Source organism: Equus quagga, chromosome 3 (genome assembly GCF_021613505.1).
Source record: "Equus quagga isolate Etosha38 chromosome 3, UCLA_HA_Equagga_1.0, whole genome shotgun sequence".
Lineage (NCBI taxonomy): Eukaryota > Metazoa > Chordata > Mammalia > Perissodactyla > Equidae > Equus > Equus quagga.
This window is the reverse complement of record NC_060269.1, coordinates 123,534,059-123,556,828: the sequence shown is the minus strand read 5'-3', so window position 1 is coordinate 123,556,828 and position 22,770 is coordinate 123,534,059. Positions and strand designations below refer to the sequence as shown.

At 34.1% G+C, this 22,770-nt stretch overlaps 1 protein-coding gene across 4 annotated transcripts in view; it reads right to left on the bottom strand.

Moving 5' to 3' along the window:
• Positions 1 to 22,770, bottom strand: part of LOC124237007 (sister chromatid cohesion protein PDS5 homolog A-like) — a 161,946-nt gene that overhangs the window by 87,940 nt on the left and 51,236 nt on the right. For all 4 annotated transcript variants that reach the window (XM_046656089.1, XM_046656093.1, XM_046656092.1 and 1 more), the window contains exons 3-9: positions 14,571 to 14,774; positions 13,417 to 13,503; positions 12,784 to 12,881; positions 8,676 to 8,802; positions 6,699 to 6,779; positions 4,728 to 4,868; positions 152 to 267 (exon numbers count right to left, since the gene is read on the bottom strand). In XM_046656089.1, the coding sequence (XP_046512045.1) occupies positions 152 to 267; positions 4,728 to 4,868; positions 6,699 to 6,779; positions 8,676 to 8,802; positions 12,784 to 12,881; positions 13,417 to 13,503; positions 14,571 to 14,774 (854 nt within the window). The remainder of the gene's footprint in view (positions 1 to 151; positions 268 to 4,727; positions 4,869 to 6,698; positions 6,780 to 8,675; positions 8,803 to 12,783; positions 12,882 to 13,416; positions 13,504 to 14,570; positions 14,775 to 22,770) is intronic.

The window sequence follows — 22,770 nt, the reverse complement described above, 5'->3', positions numbered from 1 at the left end:
TTAATCTCCAAGAAAGATAGCAACATGGATACTAAAAAACCAAACACATTTCAATTAAAGTTTTGATATATATGGTTTTAATCAAGTGGACCATAACTGCTGGCCTCCAAAATACAAAAGTTGGAATCCATAAAATTGTGTGTTCTCTTACCGTCCGAGAAAACACTGCCAAAGAGGACGATTCTGTGTTGCCAAATCGGAATCTTTAGAACCAAACAATTTAGCTAAAAGTCGAACAACAGCTAGTCGCTCTTCTCCATCATTGCTCTAAGGGAAAAGAGAAAATAAATGAAGCTGGAGGCTTTTTCATCAGATTACAGAAAATAACATGAAACTTTTCCAAGAAGGTACAACTTCATATTTCGGCTTATAATGAGAACTTTAAAATATCATATGCTCTCATTTACATGCAGAAAGTGATTTGATTCTACGTTAGATCATCTGGTTCTTTGCTCTTATTTCATCCACAAATTAGTAGGCTAATTTATCCCTACTTTGCTGCTTGTTTGCAATCTCCACAGACGTTGTAGAAATCTGAAGATAATCAATCAATTCAAACATTCCCTAAGAGTCCTAGAAAAAAATTCTATAAAGAGCGAAGCTGCCAATAATTTCCGTCCTAGTAAGCTTTCTTTATAAGAAATCTTTCCTGGAGCTCCAATATAAACCCTTATCAAATAAGGTTTTGATATGTGAAGTTTTAATCAAGGATCCCCTACTGACTGAAGAACATGATACTGAAGAATGTCATGATTCAGGAAAACTAATCTTAATAAAAGAGCAAGAATATCTAAAAGATCAGGCGAACTGAATACTACAAAAAAGGAAACTTTAAAGTTATTTTTTGATAAGGGCCTCCTACTTTCTTATCTTGTATCAATATATGCTATGAAAATTGTTTCAGTTTCACTAGTGATGTTACATCTTAATATAAATTATTCTGAAACCCTAAAAAAGACTAAAAAGTTGCGAAACTTCCTAAAAATCACATATTCACTAGCAAAATAAAGGCAATAACTAAAAATAATTGCTATTTTTTTGAAATGTTCAAATACAAGGTGTGTCTAAAGCAATACCAGAAATTCAATAAACAAATATTCATGAGAAGAGACAGTAAGTTAAAAAAGAAAAGAACATGAGATATAGTCTTTTCCTTATGGATGTCTTAAATCTCAGGAATAGGGGGTTTTCTGGGTAAAACAGGCACACACATCAAACAGATGTAAAAAATGAAAACGGTATCAGGCTTTAACACAATTACAAAAATGATTTTCTTTGACAAAGTTTTTCTTGAGCAACGTGACAACATGCAGACTAGAGCTGCCTTTTAATAAGTCCAATTGACTAGCCAACATATATTTTTTTTAAAGAAAAATAAATCTATCCCTTAAATATCAAACACTAGAAAAAGTGGAAATTTTGTTCTATTTTTGGGTGACTACTTTAGTAGCTTAGCAATTATTTCAAATAACGTGACATTTCACCTCTATATATTTAACTACTGAAATAAGACTAAGTGAAAACGTGCCCCTTGCCTTTTTAAAATTTAAAATATATTCTTTGAGTGAGGTTGGTATATGATTATAGTGATGGCAATTTTGTTTTTGGTGCAAAATCATTGGTGTCTCTCAAGTATAGCTGTATTATTAATCTATCCCAAAGTGAAAATTATCTCATTAAGATACTATATAATACATTGCTGGAATACCTATATATATATATATATATAGATAATTTTAAAAGTAGGAAAAATTTAGAAATTCTGCATTAACAATTTACCAATGACTTTTGGGTTTTTTTTTGAGGAAGACTGGCCCTGAGCTAACATCTGTTGCCAATCTTCCTTTTTTTCTTTTCTCCCCAGAGCCCCAGTACACAGTTGTATACCCTAGCTGTAAGTCATTCTAGTTCTTCTCTGTGGGATGCTGCCACAGCATGGCTTGATGAGCCATATGCAGGTCCACACCCGGGATCCAAACCAGTGAAGCCTGGGCTGCAGAAGTGGAGCATGCGAAATTAACCACATGGCCATGGGGTTGTCCCCAACCAGTGACTTTCTAAAAGAAATTTCAAATGGCCAGCAGGTTTTTATTTCTCTTCAATCCTAGCTAAAAGAGGTCACTAACTCTATTATTGTTTCTAATTACAAAGTAATTGATTCAGAACAATTCTCTGTGAAAATTTTCATTCCAACCAAATTACAGCAATTATGACTATTTTAAAATGTTTTTAAATTTGGGGAATAAATGTAAATGCCAGTCTCTCTCTCTGCATTCCATGAAGGAAGTCTTAAATGTAAAAGGTAGCAAATTTCCTGATAACTATAATCAAGGCTGGTGAGAAGCACAACTCCAGGGTATCCCTTAAAAATGAGAGAATACTCTCTGTGGACCTATGCGGTAGATAGTATATACCATTGTATGCAGTGGCCCAGTACAGAGTAAAATCAAACAAATGGTTATGTTGAAGCATTTTCTCACACATTTTTACTGCCCTCAAGAAGACTGTAACCTAGGACTCTGAACTATGAAAAGCTGTAGCTATACGACTTATAGCTATAACTACAGAAAATCACCACAGCCATAAAAACTTTCTAGGCTATCCACTTAACACATACTGGTGACTCAAAAAGAGGCATCCTAATTATATACAGTTAGTATCTAAACTACTTTAAATCTCAGTTTCTTCATTTGTGATGAGAAAACTAATACTGGTACAGGCTAGGGTTGCAGTCAGAAGAAAATATGAACCCAGGCAACGGCACCTGTTTTAAGACAATAAAATATTCCATTATCACTATTATTTAGACACAGTATCAGTTCAGTATGAAGTTAAAAAAAGGTATTAATTTATCTAAGAACACAGAAAAACATAAAAATCAATGGCCTTGTATTACATATACTGTACTTACAGAGACTACATAGTCAAAAATAACAGTAACTGATTAGAGAGTTAATTTTTTTAAAAAAAGAATCTAAGGAAAACATTCTTGCTGATGTACCTTTAAAGTATGCCTATAAAGCAAATTGTATCAATGAAGAAGAGAAGGTATAAGATAAAGGAGTGTGTGTGGGGGGGAGGGTAAAAGGGATGATTAGGCATGTGTTTGGTGATGGACTGTAATTAGTCTTTGGGTGGTGAACATGTTGTAATCTACACAGAAATTGAAATATATAACAATGTACACCTGAAATTTATATAATGTTATAAACCACTGTTACTGCAATAAAAAAAAGAATAAAAAACCAAAAAGAAACAAAAAAAAAGATAAAGGAGTAACTGGGAACTGTGGTAAACTGAAAAACTCACAACTCATTTAAAAAGGTGCTACTACTCAATTCTAGCCATTCTGTTGTCATCTAGAAATAAGGGCTCAATGTTGCCAAATCATCTGATTTTTTTAAAAAAAGAAAACACATACATCTGAACTTATAAACAAAATCTGATTTTTAAATTCATTCATTCAATGTTAGAAACTAAAAAGAAAAAAACTCTTTGTATGAGATTTTAAAATAATATCTACCAAAGAAAACCTATTTTTGGGCTAGATTCAGTTTGTTAGCAACCTCTGCTTTACATAAATGAACTGATAGAAGAACGGAGTATGAACTACCACTATAGCTTAGCTCCCCTCAGTTTACATTAAGTCCATACATGGAAATCTAAAAGTATAGCTCTTAATTCCTTCTCACCATCTATCATTGTTTAAGGATTAAGAGGCTTGACTTTTCATATTAGACTTTATAAATAGATTGGGAGAAAATATTTTAATGCCTTATACCTAGAAATAATTTGGTATGGAAACATCTTTAGGCTGTTGTTAAAATCTTAAAAAACAAAACAAACAAAATGTTATTCTCTATGTAACATTTTCCATACAACAGTTTCTTAGAAGCCCGGGACAATGTCCTTTATGCTATAAATAACAAGTGCTTGTAATAAAGACAATATGGACAATTCTTAATTATGTATACATGTTTTAAGAGTCTGAAAATCAAAGCTCTAATCCCAAATCTGTTTGAATTGTGTAACTACGCAAAATATTTCATCTTGACTTTTTTGTCTCAAAACGTGAAACTGTAAAGTTGGTCTTAATTATATCACAGATTGTTTTAAGGAGCAAATAAGATATTGAATATAAAAAGCCTTTCAAAAAGTCTGGAATATTAAGTAAATATAAGGTGTCATCTTCTGTAGTTCAGCTGGGATACGGCATCAACTGTCTAAATTTTTCATATTTTTTGAGGACTTACGAATTGCTTGCTTAGTTGGTTATAAAAAAACATAGATACATTCTCAAGTCATACAGTAGAACTTTTGTTCTTGATCTATACTATGAAAGGGTCATAAAGTTGTAGTCAAGACCCTTTGAGCACTCAGTTTGAAATCTTTTGATGTTCTAAAACATACCTAACTACTAATAAACACCATTTAATAACAACATGCATTATAAATTTCTAGGACAATACCATTTTTCATCTTTATTATTCGTGTCACTGTATATATCTGATATTTAACAACTAGGTAAGCTGTAATTTTACAAGGTACATTTTCCTATCACCCAGATGAGAGATACTGTTTTATTCAAATGATTCAAAGCTGTATACCTTAACTAAATATAAGGTAAATTGAACTCACATTTTTTTCTTTTAAAGTTAGAGAAAAACTATGCCATATATATTTTTCTCTTAAAGCTTAATGGGCTTAAAAATTATGGTCAGTCTTACCTTCAGTTTGAATTCAAGCTGTGGCATGACAGATAATAACAAATGAGGATCTATAGCAAAAAGTTCCTGAATCAGATCAAATACATGTTCTGATAAATCACTTACTGATGATCTTCCCAGCACCAGGACTTGATTGAAAAACTATAGGAGATATTAAAACAAAAATAAAATACCCACTTCATTTAAAAATTTGGATAGGTTTTTATAAACTCATGTTAAAAAAAACCAATATAATTGGGCATTACATATACAATGGAAGGAGATGAAACAGATGTTTCAGTTACTAATATTAAATAGGACAGTCACCAAAACAGAAGAAATAAACCTCCAAACATCAAATTATGAATGTTACAGGGAGAAAGGTAAAAAAGAATTGAGTTGTTAGCTTTCTTTCAAATTAGGGTGACATTTCTAGGAATTCTGACTTTCATTAAATCAAAATAATTTAGGTAGGTAGTGTAATTCACTAGACAGAATTTTATAGAGATATTTCCTTATTGCAGAGAAAACTTCGTCTCAATCTTTTTGATATTTATTTAAGTCTGACTAGTTTTTCCATGAGTTTAGTAATAAAGAGTATTTAAAGGTGGAGGGTAAGTTTTTAAAAAATACCTAGAGAAAGTCAAATACATTTCGACTCAGAGGACAAAGAGAAGGAAAAGGTAATGATACAAAAGCTAACTGATAATTTAAAAGAATGTTAGGAAGAAACAAAGAGAATATATTATCAAGAGCATAAATAAAAAGACACCTTCACTCCCTGCCAACACACACAGACTTACAAATAAATATTAAGTTAAAAATGCTAAAGAGGGAGTTGTGTGTAATTGATGCAAGCATATATTCTGGTAGTGTCATCAAATTTTATATTTCTATTGAAAAGCAATACACATTATGGGTTAGAAAATATTCCTATTTACTATGCAGATCTTGAAAATAATAAGAAAAACAGTTTTAACAAAATTTAAACACACACGTGAATAAGCATAGAACACTAATTCTGCAAGGATATATGAAAATATATTGGTGATGGCTATTTCTGAGAATTGAGAATAGAGTATTGGTGTTTGGAGAGATACTTTTCACTGTATACTCTTGTACTATTCAAGAAAACACTTTTTTTAACATGTTTAAGTATTTAGTAATATAAATAATACTAAGAATTCATATCATTTAAATTAATATACTCTTACTTGGGTTTTATATGAGGAAAATAATTCAACAATAGATAAATGTTACATTCATGGAAAACCCTGAGAAATCTAAATGCAAGACAAGAGAGAAATGGTGGGTAAATTATGGGTACATGTCAATTCAAAGGAACACTTATAGCCATTCATATTATAAATAAAAAGATAATGCCAAAATATGGAAATATATAAATGAAGACAATTCAAAATTTTATATAGAGTATGTGAAAAAATAGGTATGAGTGTGAGCAAATGCGCAATGGAATTAATTGCTACATTAAGATAGCAGAATTATAAATATTTCTTTTTTTGTTCCAAATTACTTTATTGATTTTTTAGTAAAAAAAAAAAAGAACTTTATTCAATAAAAACAACTATTTAAGAGAAACAAAAAGGTTCAGAAGAATAACCTAGAGACATGAAGAGAAAATACGTAGATAGACACAGAGACAAAGATGAAGTGAGAAAGTGAGAGATCAGCATATCCAGAAGATATATAGATAAACACAAAAAGGCAATAGAAGAGGGGGGTGGAAGTTGGAGATAAGTTTTCATAAAACAACATCCTCCATCACTTGTGCCATTTAAAAATGTCAAAAAAGCTTATAAAGTTATGCTGCATTTGGTCACATTCGGACACATCAGTTCTTTTATATATTTGTTCTAAATAGATGAAACTGTTTATAGCATGAATAGACTTCTATGTGCAAGGTTCTAACAAATTAGTACAATGGATTAAGAATTACACAATTATGGAATAAATATAGGTATAAATACATACATTAGCAATGCATGCCTCAATAGTCTGGACTGTCCTTTTCAACAGCACTTTAGCGAGGTCAAAGGACTGTTTGTTTAAGTTCTGAAACACAATAAAAATATACAAAGTTACAACGAATTTATGAGATAACACCATTAGAACACTATAGACTTCAAAGCTACAAAACACGAAGCAAAAAATATAATTGAATTACAATCAAAGTTTTACTCAATACGCTCTAGTTAAGTGGTCTTAAACACAGAAGTTGCAAATAGCACAACTATGAACTAAAACTAAAATACATTAGGATAATTAGCCAAAAGCCCAACCCTATATTAAGTTTAGTTTTACTAAAGTCAAAATGGACCTGAGGCTTTTTGGTTTTGTTTGTTAACCAATTATAGCCATGTATCCTAAACAAATAAACACACAGCCCTCTCTAACCCACCATCTCTCAGTATTTCATTGTCCAATGTACGCTCTGAGGAGGAGTAGACCTGGAAAGTGTTCCAAGCAAAATTCTCAATCAACTATATTTTGAAATGCTGAATCTTGCTCCTCAAGATTCCCAATACACTGCAACAAATTAAAGGGTGTGAGAAAGACTAGAGAAAAGATACATATTTAATTTTTTTAAACTTTACTGAAAATGGAATTTTTTTTTGAAGACTACCTATTAACATCTCTATATTTTGAAGTTTTGGACCAAACTGAGATTCATTCACCATCTTGCACCTCTCCCAAAAAGAGGCTAGGAAACTCTATACTCTAGGTCAGTACTCAGCAAGCCTTATGCAAAGAGCTAGATGGTAACTATTTCAGTTTTGTTAGTCCACGGTCACTGCTGCAACTACACAACTCTGTTGTTGCAGTGTGAAAGTAGCCATAGACAAAATGAAAACAAACGAGCACGGCTGTGTTCAAATAAAACTTTATTTACATAAATAGGCAATGGATCAGATTTGCTCCATAAGCCATAGCTTCCTGACCGTTACTCCAGGCTTTTATTCCATTCGCAAAAGGATAAGATTAGCTCAAAATTAAGGCATCTCTTCTACTTCCCAAAAGGGTATATTTACTTCTCATAAAAACACTCTAACAAGAATATAAACACCAAATACACTAACTATTCCTCTCAAAGTTTTTTCTCTCTTATTTTGCCTAACATATATTCCCCTTTGCTATATTCTCAAAATTTTGACCAATTACAGAGATTCATCTGAATTAATAAAATGCAAATGATGTTTACAGAGTCAGAGTCATGAGAAAAAATTTATAATTAATTACATCTTATTGTGAGTAAGTACATTGTTCATCTAACACCTGATAATAGGTCACTGAATCATTAGACCAAAAAAGCAGGAGGGTACATATATCATCAGTGGGGTAGGCCTGAGTGCAGTCCAGTGGAGGAGCTTCTGGGGAGCTAAGTCTCTCAGTTCCTTAGGAGGACTCAGCAGAGAGAAACAGAAAAAGGGAACAGGGAGAAATATACAGCTCTGAATCATCCTTTTCCCTGTAATATTAACCATATAGTTTCCACTTCTGCCCAGATCTTTTTCTGAAAGTGCCTAAGAAAAATGTAGGATATGGCTTCTGAGAAGAAATACAAATTCCTCTGCTCCACATCTATATTATAAAAAAGGAAATACATTTTCTTTTCCAAAAGGAAAAGAAAAAAAACTAACCAAGACAGTACTCCAACACATTATACTTCCCAGATTAGATACGAGTGGTGAATCTGAAACATTTTTAGTTTTCCAGAAAACAAGCAACACTTAACTGAATGAACATCTTCCACAATACCGCATGTTAACTGATATATCTTCTAAAAACAATAATAGCTACAAGACTGATGTGTTACTCCATTTTACTTGGGGCTGGAGAATGATGGTGGGAATAATTACATGGGATTACAAATGGTGAAAAACAATTATTTTTCACATGTGTAGTACTATTTTTAAATATTAACCTTTAATATCTTCATACTATACAGACCTTATGTGCAGGAATGAGGTTAATAAGAATGGAGTCCAATAATTCTTGAGTAACTCCATCACCTTCCATGATGATAGAACTCATCAAGTCTAGCATGTGCATTTGTACCTTCTTATTGTGGCTATTGCTAAAAGAAAAAAAGCAAAAAACAAAGAAGAAGAAAATAAAAAGAAATTCAGGCTCACAAAAAGAAAATGAAACTTCTCAAATTAAAACACTATCTAAAATGTAAAAGGATTTTCACTTGAAGGAACCATGCCAATAATGGCAAAGAAATTTTGGCTGCTCTATTTCCTTTCTTCCCCTCTGTTGACTATTACAACAGCTGTAAGGTATTGTTGTAAAGTATTTTACAAAAACAAAGACCTTTAAAATTAATTAAGTCCCTACACAATTACTTTAAAATAAATTGAGTCCTTACACATTTAAGATTCAAAGAGTGCGCTAAATTTAACCAAACAAAAACGTCAGCTTCAAAGAAAGGACAAACTTGCTTACATGCCCCCAGATTCAAGGTGATAAAACTTTAAGGAAACAAAAAAATGTACAAGATAATGACGGTAGACAGCTGTTAATCCTTTTTATCCTTTTAGATCTTAAAACATTCCTCAAGATAAGCTAAAACTATAAACACAGAAAAAAGCATAAGCTCATACAAGTAATTTTTTCTATATATCTTTGCCACTAGAGATTTTAGTTCACCAATCCTGAAAACCAGAAGTCTGATATAAAGACTGGCTAGGAAATGTTTATAACTAGTAGAACATCTAGGCTTCTTTCCTCCTGACTGCATCTTAACCAAAGACTTGATCTATCCATTTTCACATTTATCAGAATATATATGCAAAGACAAATCAAGAGAAATGATTTACTACTACTATAGATACAGGGAACTTTAAATCAAGACTAAAGTTTAGAATCATTCATATATCTCTCACCTCAAACTTTTAAAAAATTAACTTGAAATAATGTATAACAAACCTATTGGGCACTTAGTGGTAAAAAGCAGAGAGGAAAATTTTTAAAGTTGGTGGGAAAATTGTCACATCGTTAGGTACACAATTTTCTACAAGTTTTAGAAGGACCCCTCCCCCGCCGCCCACCACATGCCCTCTCTCATATACCTTGTTTATTTTACGAAACGCCAAGATCCTGCAGGATCAATTATATAGTGGGTGGGTGGATGTGTGTGTGTGTGCGTGTGTGTTGGGAAGGTATGAGTAGGGGTTGAAGAATAGAGATATTCAGCTTAATGCTAAAAAACTGGAGAGTATTTAGCTCTCAGATCCATATATTCTTGGGGACAGGAAAGAAATGAAGGAAAGAGATGAAAATAAACTTAAAAGTTATTTCCACAGGTTCCATCAAAGACGAATAACAGGGACAGGATTTACTTTCCCACCTAAAACAACTGAAACACTGGACAAAATAGAGGAAACAACAGTTTTCAGATGCTGGATATCAGGCACATGTTGCTGAGAAAGGGAAACAAATGAGGTGAACAATCCTACAATTTTCTCAGCTTACTGCCTGGTAAATTTCCAGACTGCAGTGTAGGGAGGGAAGATCCTGGCAGAGCCTAACAGCTTTCCTGCGTTTGGGGAGGCTACAGTTTGCAAGGCAGAACACTAGAGGGGAGAGAGCCACTCAGAGAGCAAGTTTGCAAACGGTAGCCCCCTCAGTCTTCAAGTGTTTAGTGATCAGCACACACGTGAGGAAATTTCTTGAGTTTGGGGAAAGCATCACCTGAAAGGAGAAGAGGGAATAAACCCTGGAACTCACACAGGTCTTACAATAGTGCATATTCCCACTACAGTGGAAAATCTCATAATTCATAGGGCATCTAGGAAGAGTAATCAGAAGGGTAAATCCACATATCTAGGAAGCTCAATGAGCCCTAAGCACAAGAAACAGGAAGAAAACTGTGCCATGGTACATCATAATCAAACTGCTTAAAACTAGTAATAAAGAGAAACTCTTAAAAGTAGGTAAAGAAAAAACATACATTATATTATGTATAGAGAAACAAAGATTAAAAATGACAAAAACTTCTCATTAAAAACAATGCAAACCAGAAAAAGATGGAGCAACATCTTTAAAAGTACTGAAAGAGAAAAAAAACCCCTATCAACCTAGGACTCTTATCATGAAAATAACTTTCAAAAATGAAGGTGGAATAAAGACTTTTTCAGACATATAAAAACTGAAAGAATTCTATCAGCAGCTGAGCTGAACTATAGAAAATGTTAAAGGAAGTCCTTCAGACCGAAGAAAAATAACACTAGATGGAAATCTGCACCTACACAAAGGAATGAAGAACACCAGCTACATGGTAAACGTGCCAGTAAATACAAATCAATAAGCTCCTCTTTCAAAAGGCAAGTCTTTTATTTACTCATTATCGCATGGTAAATTATTTTAATTAGATAATTAGGTGAGCAATAAATTTAGTTCTTTAGATTCAGGAAATAAAAATATCAATAGGATAAAAAAAGGTGTGTGTAAGTAATTGTGAGAGGAAAGAATTATAATTGCAGAGTGAGAAGCAGACTTAACTGGATAAAGTCACACAAGGGGCAGAATGATGACGATTTCAGAAGGTTTTTTTGTTGGTGGTGATTTTAATTTCAAAAGAAAAAGTTGCAAAAATATGGTAGAATGCAAACAATGGCCACAAATTGTTCTCATCTCTGTATGCACATGTCTTTAAAATGCTGCTCCTCTCTTCAAGATATGGAGCCCATCTAACCAACCTTTCAATCTGGACTTGCCTATGTGCCTTGCTTGGCCAATGAGACATAAGTAAACATGAAGTGAGCAGAGGTTTAAAAAGTGCTTGTGCCGTGGGGCTTGCTACTTTTGAAATCCAGTCAGCATATGAAGAGAGCTGGGCCAGCCTACTGGATGATGAGAAAAAGACATATGACCCAGTTATTCTCTTACCTCAGCCAAATGCCAGATTTTCAGCCAACTGACTGCAAATACAGGACTGAGTCCAGCCCAAACAAAAAGAACTGCCAAGCAGAATCACAAGCTAAATAAAATGGTGGTTGTTTTAAGCTACCATGTTTGCGCTGTCTTCTTATATGGCAAAAGCTGACTAATACAAAAGGTAACGTTTACATACTTTACCATTTATTTAACTGACTTTGGTTAGTCAGTTGCCACAGGAAACCTTTTCTCATGCAATGTCTTTACAAGCTTCTATCCCTAAACCAGGTAGTCCAGTCCTTTCCTATTTATTCCATGTTAAATTCTGTTTTTACCATTCTATCCAAGAAAATGGAAAACATGATATAGTACTCACAAAATACCTACAGAAAAATCTGCTGTGCTGTCCAATATAGAACCATTCGTTAACATCCATTTGGCTATTGAACACGAAGTATATGGCTAAAGCCACATGTTGAAATAATAATGCTTTTGGATACAGTGGGATAGATAAAGTATATTATTTAAATAAATATCATTTGTTTTTTTTTACCTTTCTTAATGTAGCTACTAGAAAACTTAAAATTTATGTGAAATATATATGTTTGTATATAAGGTAATGCTGTAGAATATCTCTCATAACAATGCTTGGTTTACCATACAGAAAACAAGACACTGGACTGAAATCAGTTTGGGCTCTCCTGTTCAGCCATTTGTCCTTGGGCAAGATAACACGCTCCTTCACTGTGCATTAGTTTCCCTGTTTCTATAAGGAAAGAGCATTGCTTAAGATTTTTTTCTAGCTCTAAAATGAGAAGATATCAAAGTTAGTGTGCTTAACCACTTAGCTATTATATCTTCCGGCACTTATTAATGGTACTTACTTATAATACTTATAATTTGTACCTCATAATTTAGTACTTCTTATATAAGGTCTCATACCATTTGCTTTGCAAGAGTCAACCAACATAACTGATACCATAATTTGAAATGGTAATATAAGTGCAAAGGCAGCTTTCAGACAACAGAATTGTTATTTTCCTCTTCATGTTAAGTCTTCTAAGGAAAACATTTCCTTGTAACTCTGAAAGATCTTAGTGTATATGCACAGTACACGATACTTCAAGACGCACAGCAAGAAAAAGAAACAAACAGAAATGCTTACAAAATAACTTACTTGATCACTGAGAAGAGAGTCCTAAAAAGCTGAATAAAAATTTCATTGCAATCTTCCAATTCAAAGCAGATGTTATATGATTTAACCCAAGCTAAATTCTTAAATAAATAAATAAAAACAATTATTTACACAGTCACAGAACAGTTACACAAAAGCAAACTCAATAAAATTTAATTTTTAGAATTAGAAATCTATATTAAAGTTATAAAGGCCAAACATATAAAATTACAATTTTAACATAGTCATGTACTTCGACCTTTGAAAAGATATATAGCTATGGGCATTAACGTTCTCTAACTGAAAAATATTAAATTGTTAGAAGTTGGTAGACATATATACACACAAAATATAAGGAGCAGTGAAAATTCAAATTCAACTTAATTCCTTTTTGGATTAGAAAAGAATAAAAACAGAAAGATGAAAATAAAAGTTTCAAATAATGTAACAGTTTTTCAAGTGGAAGATACTTTATCTTTTCAGGATATGAGAAGGAAAAAATGATTGTAAAAGACACTTTATTAAGTGGGATTGTATAAAACAAAAAAAAAGATTCATTTTACATTATAAAGTTACTATAAAGAATTTTCTACTATGTGAAATAGTGTGATGCTTATAAATAATTTTCTTTTTTACCTCTAATAAATAAAAGTATCTATTAAACTGCGGACTCTTTGTATCCTCCAAACCTTTTAATTGTCTGGTAATAAACAAAAATATGTCCTGTTAAAAAAAATGATAAAATATATTAATTGAGACACAAATACCTTCATCCTTTAAAAGTACACTAATAGTCCATATATATATTCTCCATTACAAACTACAATAAAACAAAATTCTTCTTTAGCCAATGACTTGAGACTGGCCTAGTTCATTATTCAAAATAACTGGAAAAGAGCAAATCACATAGAATTACATCCTTTAGAAGCAAAAATAAATATCACTGCCACAAATCTTTAAGCTTTCTCATTCTGACAGAACTGTAAGTTCTATATCTTGTTACCTTCTACTGTAGAACTTCCACTTTACTCACTCTCTTCATCTTGCATCATGGCAAACAATTATCTTCGTTTTAAGGACCTGAACTTTCCTACATGTAAATAGTAATCTTCACTGCCTAGTTTCGAATTTGATATGTGACCACCAAGTCGTGTAGAACAAAAGCAGTAACAGACTGGTCCAGGAGTTGTACTTTTCATGACGATAGTGCTCCATTTCTTAATAAATTTTCTTTAGAAGTTTTAATGCAAAACAGTATCAGTATGGGACAAACTGATTTTAGCACTATTTTAAAGAAAGCAGTTCAAAGGATTAAAATTTGCCAAGAATAAAATTATTCAACATATGAAATCAGCTTAAAAGATCAATTCAGAACAGGAGTTCCTCAAACATTTCAAACCAAAGCAGAACCACCAAGATGAGCATTTAGTTTTGAGTGTAGAATAACCTGCAGTGGAAAATAGTCATTTGAATGTGTAAATTCTGTTATACTATTGTGTTGTGTCATTAATCCACTATTTATCCCTTCAATTCAGCCATGTGGGCTCTGTGTTATCCTGAAGGTTAGATATGAGCAGACAGGGACTAGTTTTGATTTGCACCTTTCAATGCCTCATAAAAATACCAATCATTTTTGTGGATACTCAATGAATATTAACTGAATGAATAATTAGTTTGCTGTGCAACTTATTATATAACCTTTGTATGAGAAGATAAATAATATGAAAGTTATGCTCCTAAGGATAAGCTAAACTATAAAAGTAAACCAATTTTGTAAAAATTCTATTTACCTTAAGTTTATCATGGGAAGTATATGGAGCTTCTGGGGCATAGATTCGAAAGATGTCAGCCAAACAACATGCTACAAGGAGACGCACATCTTTATTGGGATTCCTGAGGAAAAATTCAGACGCAAGATGCAAGGCGAGTGGGAGATACTGCTGTTTTTCATCTTCTGAGTCCTGGTCCATATCCATAAAAGTTTTTACTACCATCTGTAAAATGTATAGAAGAAAAATATCATCAACTCCTGATATTTAGAAATCAGTGGAGGATAGAGTTTAAAAAAAAAAATCATCTCCACTACAACATGAACTCACAGTTAGTTACTATCAGAGGATTCACAATGAATTTTTGTAAATCTTCATTTAAGAATCTGGGTAAAGATCACAAGCACCAACAAGTATGAACTTTTGGATTACTCAGGGACACATTATCTGCATTTGCACCAGATTTAGGAAGAACTTAAGACTCTCATTATTCATTTTATACCTAGCCCAGGTAAAAAGTTCTTGGCCTTATATGCACAACCAAATTCATTTGATATCTTGCAACATTCTTATGTTTATTTATATTTTATTATCAAAGTTGCTTTGATTTACGCTCCTTAAAACCGATATTTCATTTCACACTTTTATAGGTTTTACAATTCACAATAGAAAGCCATGTTTAAATATTTTTATGTAGCTGTACTCTGATTAAAAGATTTAATTATAAAATAACCTCTGTTGTTATTTATGGTTACCAAATTAACAAATGTAGATTTTCAAATCACACTAAAATGCAAAAAAGTATAATTTAAAAATCCATAATTTCTCAGCCCCAGAAAATGACCATTATTTACATTTTTGTATATTTTATGCTGGTCTGTTTCCTCTGTAAAGAAGTAAATAAGCATACCATAATTTTTTATTCACTTATCAAATCAAAATCATGCCCTCATGCCTTCAAAATTATTCTTTAAATAAATCATACTTTACCTAACTGGTCTCCATCCTCAAATATTGAAGTTATACATCTATTTCTACTTTTCCAAGACTTTTTATCATGAATAAGTGTTGAATTTTATCAATTATTTTTTCTGCACCTACTGAGGTGATCATATTTTCCTTCTAGTTCCGTTACAGAGTAAATCTCACTGACTGGTTTTCTAGTTTTAATCTAAGTTTGCATTCCTAAAATCTAATTCTAGTCCAAGTTTGCATTCCTACAATAAGGCCAACTGGGTATGATACTTTTGTGTATAGCTAGATTTGGTTAGGTAATATGTTGTTTCAATTTTTGCATTTATATTCATGAAAGAAATTCTTTTCTTAACTTCTATAACTTCTTTTCTTAAGACCACTTTGTTGATTTTAATATTGAGGTTACAACTTTGTCAATTTTAGTATTGAGATTATACTGGCTTGAAACAAATTGGGAAGTGATCCCTCTTCTTTCTATTATATGGAAAGTTTACAGTAAGATGGTTTTATTTTTCTCCCTTAAATATTTAGTGAAGTTCAACTGATCAAAGAACGAATCATAATGAAACTTAGAAAATATTCTGAACTGGATGACCATGAAAATATAAACTGCTGATACTTATGGAATGCAGTTAAAGCTATATATAAGGGAAATTTATAGCCTTAAATGTATATACTATCAAAGAAGAAGGAATGAAAAATCAGTGATCTAACATTTCCACTTCAAGCAGAAAAACAGCAAAGTAAATAAAAAGAAGGTAGAATCAAAGGGGTAAAAAAAATCAAGAATAGATTTCAATCAACTGGAAAACAAACGTACAAAAGAGAAAAACTAACAATGCGAAACATTAATTGTTGAAAAGACTAACAAAACTGATATGCCTCTAGCAAAAGTAAACCAAGAAAAGAGAGGGAAGTCACAAGTTAACAATATGGGGAATGAAAAAGACATCTTATTACTTATCCCAATAATAATACAGGGGAAGGGAACCTGTCACACGAAATAGAGTATCTGAATAATCCTGTTTCCATGAAAAGAAAATGAATCTGAAATTAAAAACCTTCCCACAAAGAAATCTACAATGCCAGATGGCTCCACTCGTGAAAAGTTTCAAACAAGACAACTATGTATAGATATGCATAGTACTAGCTACTCTGCTCAAAATATCAAGCCCCTCCCAGCCATTCTGCTGTTACAGCTTCATATCTTGGGGTTGGTTATGCAGTCACACTAGTCAGTGAGAGTCTACTTTTAAAGTACAAGCATCCCTATGAAGTTAGTGCCTATTAAGCCTTATATCTTGGTTATCTCTTAACATTTAGAAGAGACTGTTATCTAATTGGAATTAACAATGACACAGAAGATAAACACCTGAAGTTTAGGAATTCTTAGAGAAGTAAAGAGTACCAAAATGGGAGTTGTGAAGAGATCAAAGATAATCATAACATTCACCTTGGTAGGACTAGTCAGGACACCTGAAGTCATCTTATAAAGATCCCTTTCTACACAGACACAATTCATCTAACATCAATCAACAAAATAATCAAAGCTCACATTTACAGAGGAGTAAACTAAGGATCAGTTTAAATCCTCATGCAAGCTGACAAAAGTCAAAAGGAGAGAACATGCAAACCACAGAGATATTTTAGCTTTTATCTTGAAGACAAGAAAGAGTCACTGAATCATTTTGAGCAATAGCATAATATGATCAGATTAGCATTTCATGAAAATACCTCCTTAGTTAAGAGGCAGCCAGTAATGGAATGTCTCACTCACAAGGCTGATGGATCCATCAAAGCTAACTCAGCCAGACTTTCAAGTCTTCAGAGACATCTTACCAAGTGTTCTGAAGCAGTCAGAGCAAGTTCAGTGGGAGGTGAGAGAGGCTTTAAAACAGCAATAAACATTTATTTACCACACAGTTTCTGTGGATGAGGAATTGGGGACTGGCTTAGCTGGGTGGTTTTAGCTTGGAATCTCTCGTGATATTGCAGTCAGTCACGGCTACAGCCACTTGAAGACCTGATTGTGCCTGCAGGACTTGCTTCCAAGGTAACTTATTCTCAGGGCTGGTAAGTCAGCGCTGGCTATTGGCAAAAGGCCCTCCTCTCTACGTGTCCTCTCAGACAGCTGCTTGATTGCCCTCATGGAATGGCAGCTGACTTTCCCACAGTAAGTGATGCAAGAGAGCAAGTCCTAAGTGGCAATCGTTTATGACCTAACCTCAAAAAGCTGTCACTTCCACAAAAGCCTACTAGCTACTCAAGTCAGCCCTAGTCAGTTGGAATATAAGGAAATGAAGATGATTCAGGGCCATCCTGGAGGCTAACTACCATATTATGCCTCCTAATTTTTACATTTTGTGTAGTCCTCTCCCACAGTGACTCCAGGTTTGGCCATGTGACTTATTTTGACTAACAGGACATTAGCAAGCATGATGCAAGGAGAGGCCTGATAACCACTTGCACATAGAGGCTGGAATGCTCCCTACCAGAATCTAGCCACCATACTGTTAGGAAGACCAGACTATCCCAGAAGGAGAGGCCATGCCTAGAACCCTGGAAGATGAAACACCACCTCGAGAGGTAGACTGTGTAGAAGAGAACTGAGAGCCTAGCCAAGCTCCCAACTAAATTTAGCTGCAAGAGTAAACCCCGCTGATACCACATGGAACAGCCAAATCACAGAATTGTGAGAAACAATAAATAATTTTAATTCACTAGTTTTTGTTTTATTATACGGCAACAATTATCTGAAACCGCGTCCATTTTGTAGTTTTTTAATATGCCTTTCTGTACTACAGAGGCAGGAAGCTAAAAACTACATTTCCTAGGTTCCCCTGCAATAGGGTCACAGTTGTAATTTTCATTTAGCCAATCAGAAGCACTTACTCAAAATTGGGAAGGTGAAGGTGTAGAATAAGTTGTGTTGCTGTTGCTCCTGCTATTTTTGGCTGGCAAGTATCAAGTGAAGGCATTTTGTGCGTGTATAGTAGCAGCAGCAGCATTACCTTTGTGAAAATAGGGAGGATGCATCCATTTGGTGCTAGTACTGATCTATTGGACATGTGAAGCTCTAGAGCAAATCACTATGGCAATGTTTTACTCATGACAATATTTCCAAGAGGAAGGTGCTATTATCATCTAACTTTATGGATAAGGAAAATTGTGCATTTGTAGGTAATTTGCCCTAGGTCATGAACAGGATCAATACCAGCACGGAAGGAAGAGAGAGAAGAAAATATTAGCCTATCACATATAGTAAGGATATTATTCAGCTGAAATTTGGTTTTAGATAAATACTACACACATGTGTTTGAACTGAGTAGCACAATATAAAGTGCTTTTTTATTTTTTATTTTTTTTGGTGAGGAAGACTGGCCCTGAGCTAACATCTGTGACAATTCTCCTCTACTTTGTATGTGAGATGCTGCCACAGCATGGGTGTGCATGTTCGTGCCTGGGATCTGAACCTGTGAACCCTGGGCCACTGAAGCGGAGTGTGTGAACCCAAACACTACACCAGCAGGTTTGCCTATAAAGTGTATTTCTTAATGTGGGTTTGGTGGGGAAAAAAACAAAAGCAAAAATCTTTTGAAAGCTGTAACAGTACTATATTATATTAGCTCCTTACCAGTATCTTATAGCATTTTTGGAATGAGCTACCATTTTCCTTATATGAGGTACCCAGAGCAGTCAAATTCATAGAGACAGGAAATAGAACAGCGGTTACATTCAATGGGGGAGGAGGGAATGGGGACTTAGTGTTTAATGGGCACAGAAATTCAGTTGGAGAGGATGACAAAGTTCTGTAGATGGATGGTGCTGATGGTTGCACAACAAAGTGAATGTACTTTATGTCACTGAAGTGTACACTTAAAAATGGTTAAAATGGTAAGTTTTGTGTTATGTATATTTTACCACGTTTTAAAAAATCAGTACAAATGACTTGTAAAACTGGGGAAACATTTTTCTCCACTGCATGTTAATCAAGGTTACAAGCAAGTGGAGTAAACACAACTATATAAAAACATGCTAAAAGAAATAAACTTCTGAATGAAGTTAATAGTACTGTCATAAAAAAATAACACACAAAGGGGCTGGCCCCGTGGCCGAGTGGTTAAGTTCGCGCGCTCCACTGCAGGCGACCCAGTGTTTTGTTGGTTCAAATCCTGGGCGCGGACATGGCACTGCTCGTCAAACCATGCTGAGGCAGCGTCCCACATACCACAACTAGAAGGACCCACAACGAAAAATATACAACCATGTACGGGGGGGCTTTGGGGAGAAAAAGGAAAAAATAATAATAATAATAATAAATAAATAAATAAATAAATAAATAAATAAATAACACACAAAAAAATCTGGTCCTTGGGAATTTGCCAGGTAAGTTTTCAAAACTTTCAGAAAGGAATGCGTCACATATATTGCCATAAAATATAGACAAGTATGGCATGAATGACCTAACCTGGAAAAAACAAAGATGAAGATGACTGTAAATAACTGTCTCTTATGAGCCTAAAAATAAACATCAGAAATGGCATCTTAGGGGCTGGCCCCATGGCCGAGTGGTTAAGTTTTCCTGTGCACGCGCTCTGCTTCGGCAGCTCAGGGTTTCACTGGTTCAAATCCTAGGCGTGGACCTAGCACTGCTCATCAGGCCATGCTGAGGCAGTGTCCCACATAACACAACTAGAAGGACTCACAACCAAAAATAAAATATACAAGTATGTACTGGGGGTCTTTGGGGAGAAAGAGGAGAAGAAAGGGAAGGGAGGGAGGAAGGAAGGAAGAAAAGAAAGAAAGAAAGAAAGAAAGAAATAAAAAAAGAAAGAAAGGAAAGGAAAGGAAAGAAAGAAAAAGAAAAATGGCATCTTAAAGAATTGAATATGGTGTATTTGTTATAAACGGCTTTGTGGGGGTGGGAGGGAAGTAAGAGGAATAAAAGTGGAAAAAGTTAACATCTGGAAAGTACAGGAGCTCTTTGTACTATTCTTGGAACTCTTCTGGCCTGAAATTATATCAAAATAGAATTTTAATTAAAAATAGAAATACCATCTGACCCAGCCATCCCACTACTGGATATCTATCCAAAGAACTTGAAATCAGCAATTCAAAAAGACCCATGTACCCCTATCTTCATTGCAGAATTATTCACAATAGGCAAGACGTGGAAGCAACCCAAGTGCTTCCCCATCAACTGATGACTGGATAAAGAAGATATGGTATATATACACAATGGAATACTACTCAGTCATAAAAAAGTCATCCAACATGGATGGACCCTGAGGGTATTATGTTAAGTGAAATAAGCCAGATAGAGAAAGACAATCTCTGTATGACTCCACTTACACGTGGAAATTAAACACGTGGACAAAGAGAACAGATTAGTGGAAACCAGGGGAAAAGGGGGGTGGTAGGTGGGCACAAAGGGTGAAACGGTGTACACATTTACAAAGTATTCCAATGCTACTTTAAAACATTCGTTCATTCATTCATTCACTCATTCATTTATTTATTTTTGTGAGGAAGATTGTCCCTGAGCTAACATCCATTGCCAATCTTCCTCTTTTTGCTTGAGGAAGATTGTCCCTGAGCTGACATCTGTGCCAGTCTTCCTCTATTTTGTATATGGGACTGCACCACAGCATGCTTGGAGGAACAGTGTGTAGGTCCATGCCTGGGATCCAAACCCGCAAACCCCAGGCCCCTGAAGTGGAGCAGAGGGACTTAATCATTAACACCACTGGGATGGCCCCTCTAAAAACTTTAAAAAAAATAAATCAGAATTGCATGTTTCGTTCACCTAAGTTTTGTCAGGAAAAGGAATTTTGTCTGTTTTGTTAACAGCTGAACCCTCAATGATTAAAAGAGTGACTCGCACAAAGTGGGCATGCAAACTTTTTTTTTTAAAGATTGATAAAATTCATGAAATGCCTTTTTAACATCTAGTCTAATAATATATATTTTTTTAAAAATATGACCCATTATATGTCCCTACTACTCTGGCATAAAACTTACATAGTTCTAGATAATCAATTAGTATATAACTTCTGTTGGCTAGAAATTTATTTAGAATTTTTAAGTAAATATATTCCTACACATGTGTCTAGAGCAGGGATCACAACTCAAGGGGAAGGACATGGAAATAAGGATTGGGGGAAATGAAAAGCACATGCTCCATCCAAAGACAGAGCTGGCTTCAGCTAATTACTGCCAGGTGAGAATGCAGGTCTAATATTGCATAATCATCCAGTTGTTCAGGACACAACAAAATTTGAAGTGAAATCATCTGATTTGAGGATTTCAGCAACTCCAAAAAGTTTATACCATTGGGAGGGACAAGCAAAACATGCCTATAGGCTCTATGTGGTCCTCAATCAACAATTTGCAAATTGTTGGAAATATTTTAAAGGAAAAATCTTTCAGGTAAACAAAATATTCTGAAAAGCTATTTTCCCACTTCTTTTGTACTTAAATAGAAATACAAGTTTTCTTTAACTAGGTAAATAAAGTTATGAAGAAAATATCCAAATAAACTGATCATTAAAATCTAGAAAGCCTTCAAAATGTTAATGAAGATTTTATAGCACACAATCTTCAACCATACCACAGAAAATATCATTAAATTAAAAGTTTCCACTACCAAAAAGTCATGGTAAAGACAGATCACTTTAGAACATACAAAAAAAATTAATTCCCAATGGAATCAAAGTCAAAATTTGGAAGGGAAAACTAAGAAACTTTAAAAAAATAACAGAAAATATCTTTATGACCTTGAGTAGGAAGGATTTCTTAAATCAAGACACAAAAAAGCACTATGACTGATTCTTGCTCTAAAATTAAAATTAATGTGTATTCATCAAAAGATATCACTAAAAAGATTTTAAAAGACATGCCACCTTGGCCGGCCTGGTGACGCAGCGGTTAAGTGCACACATTCTGCTTCAGTGGCCCGGGGTTCACTGGTTTGGATCCCAGGTGCGGACATGGCACTGCATGGCAAGCCGTGCTGTGGTAGGCATCCCACATATAAATATAAAGTAGAGGAAGATGGGCACGGATGTTAGCTCAGGGCCAGTCTTCCTCAGCAAAAAGAGGAGGATTGGCAGCAGATGTTAGCTCAGGGCTAATCTTCCTCAAAAAAAAAAAAAAAACCAAAAAGACATTCCACCAAATGAAAGCAGATTACCTGCGACAGGCGCAACCAACAAAGAACCAGTCTAGTGTATATAAAGAGCTCCTA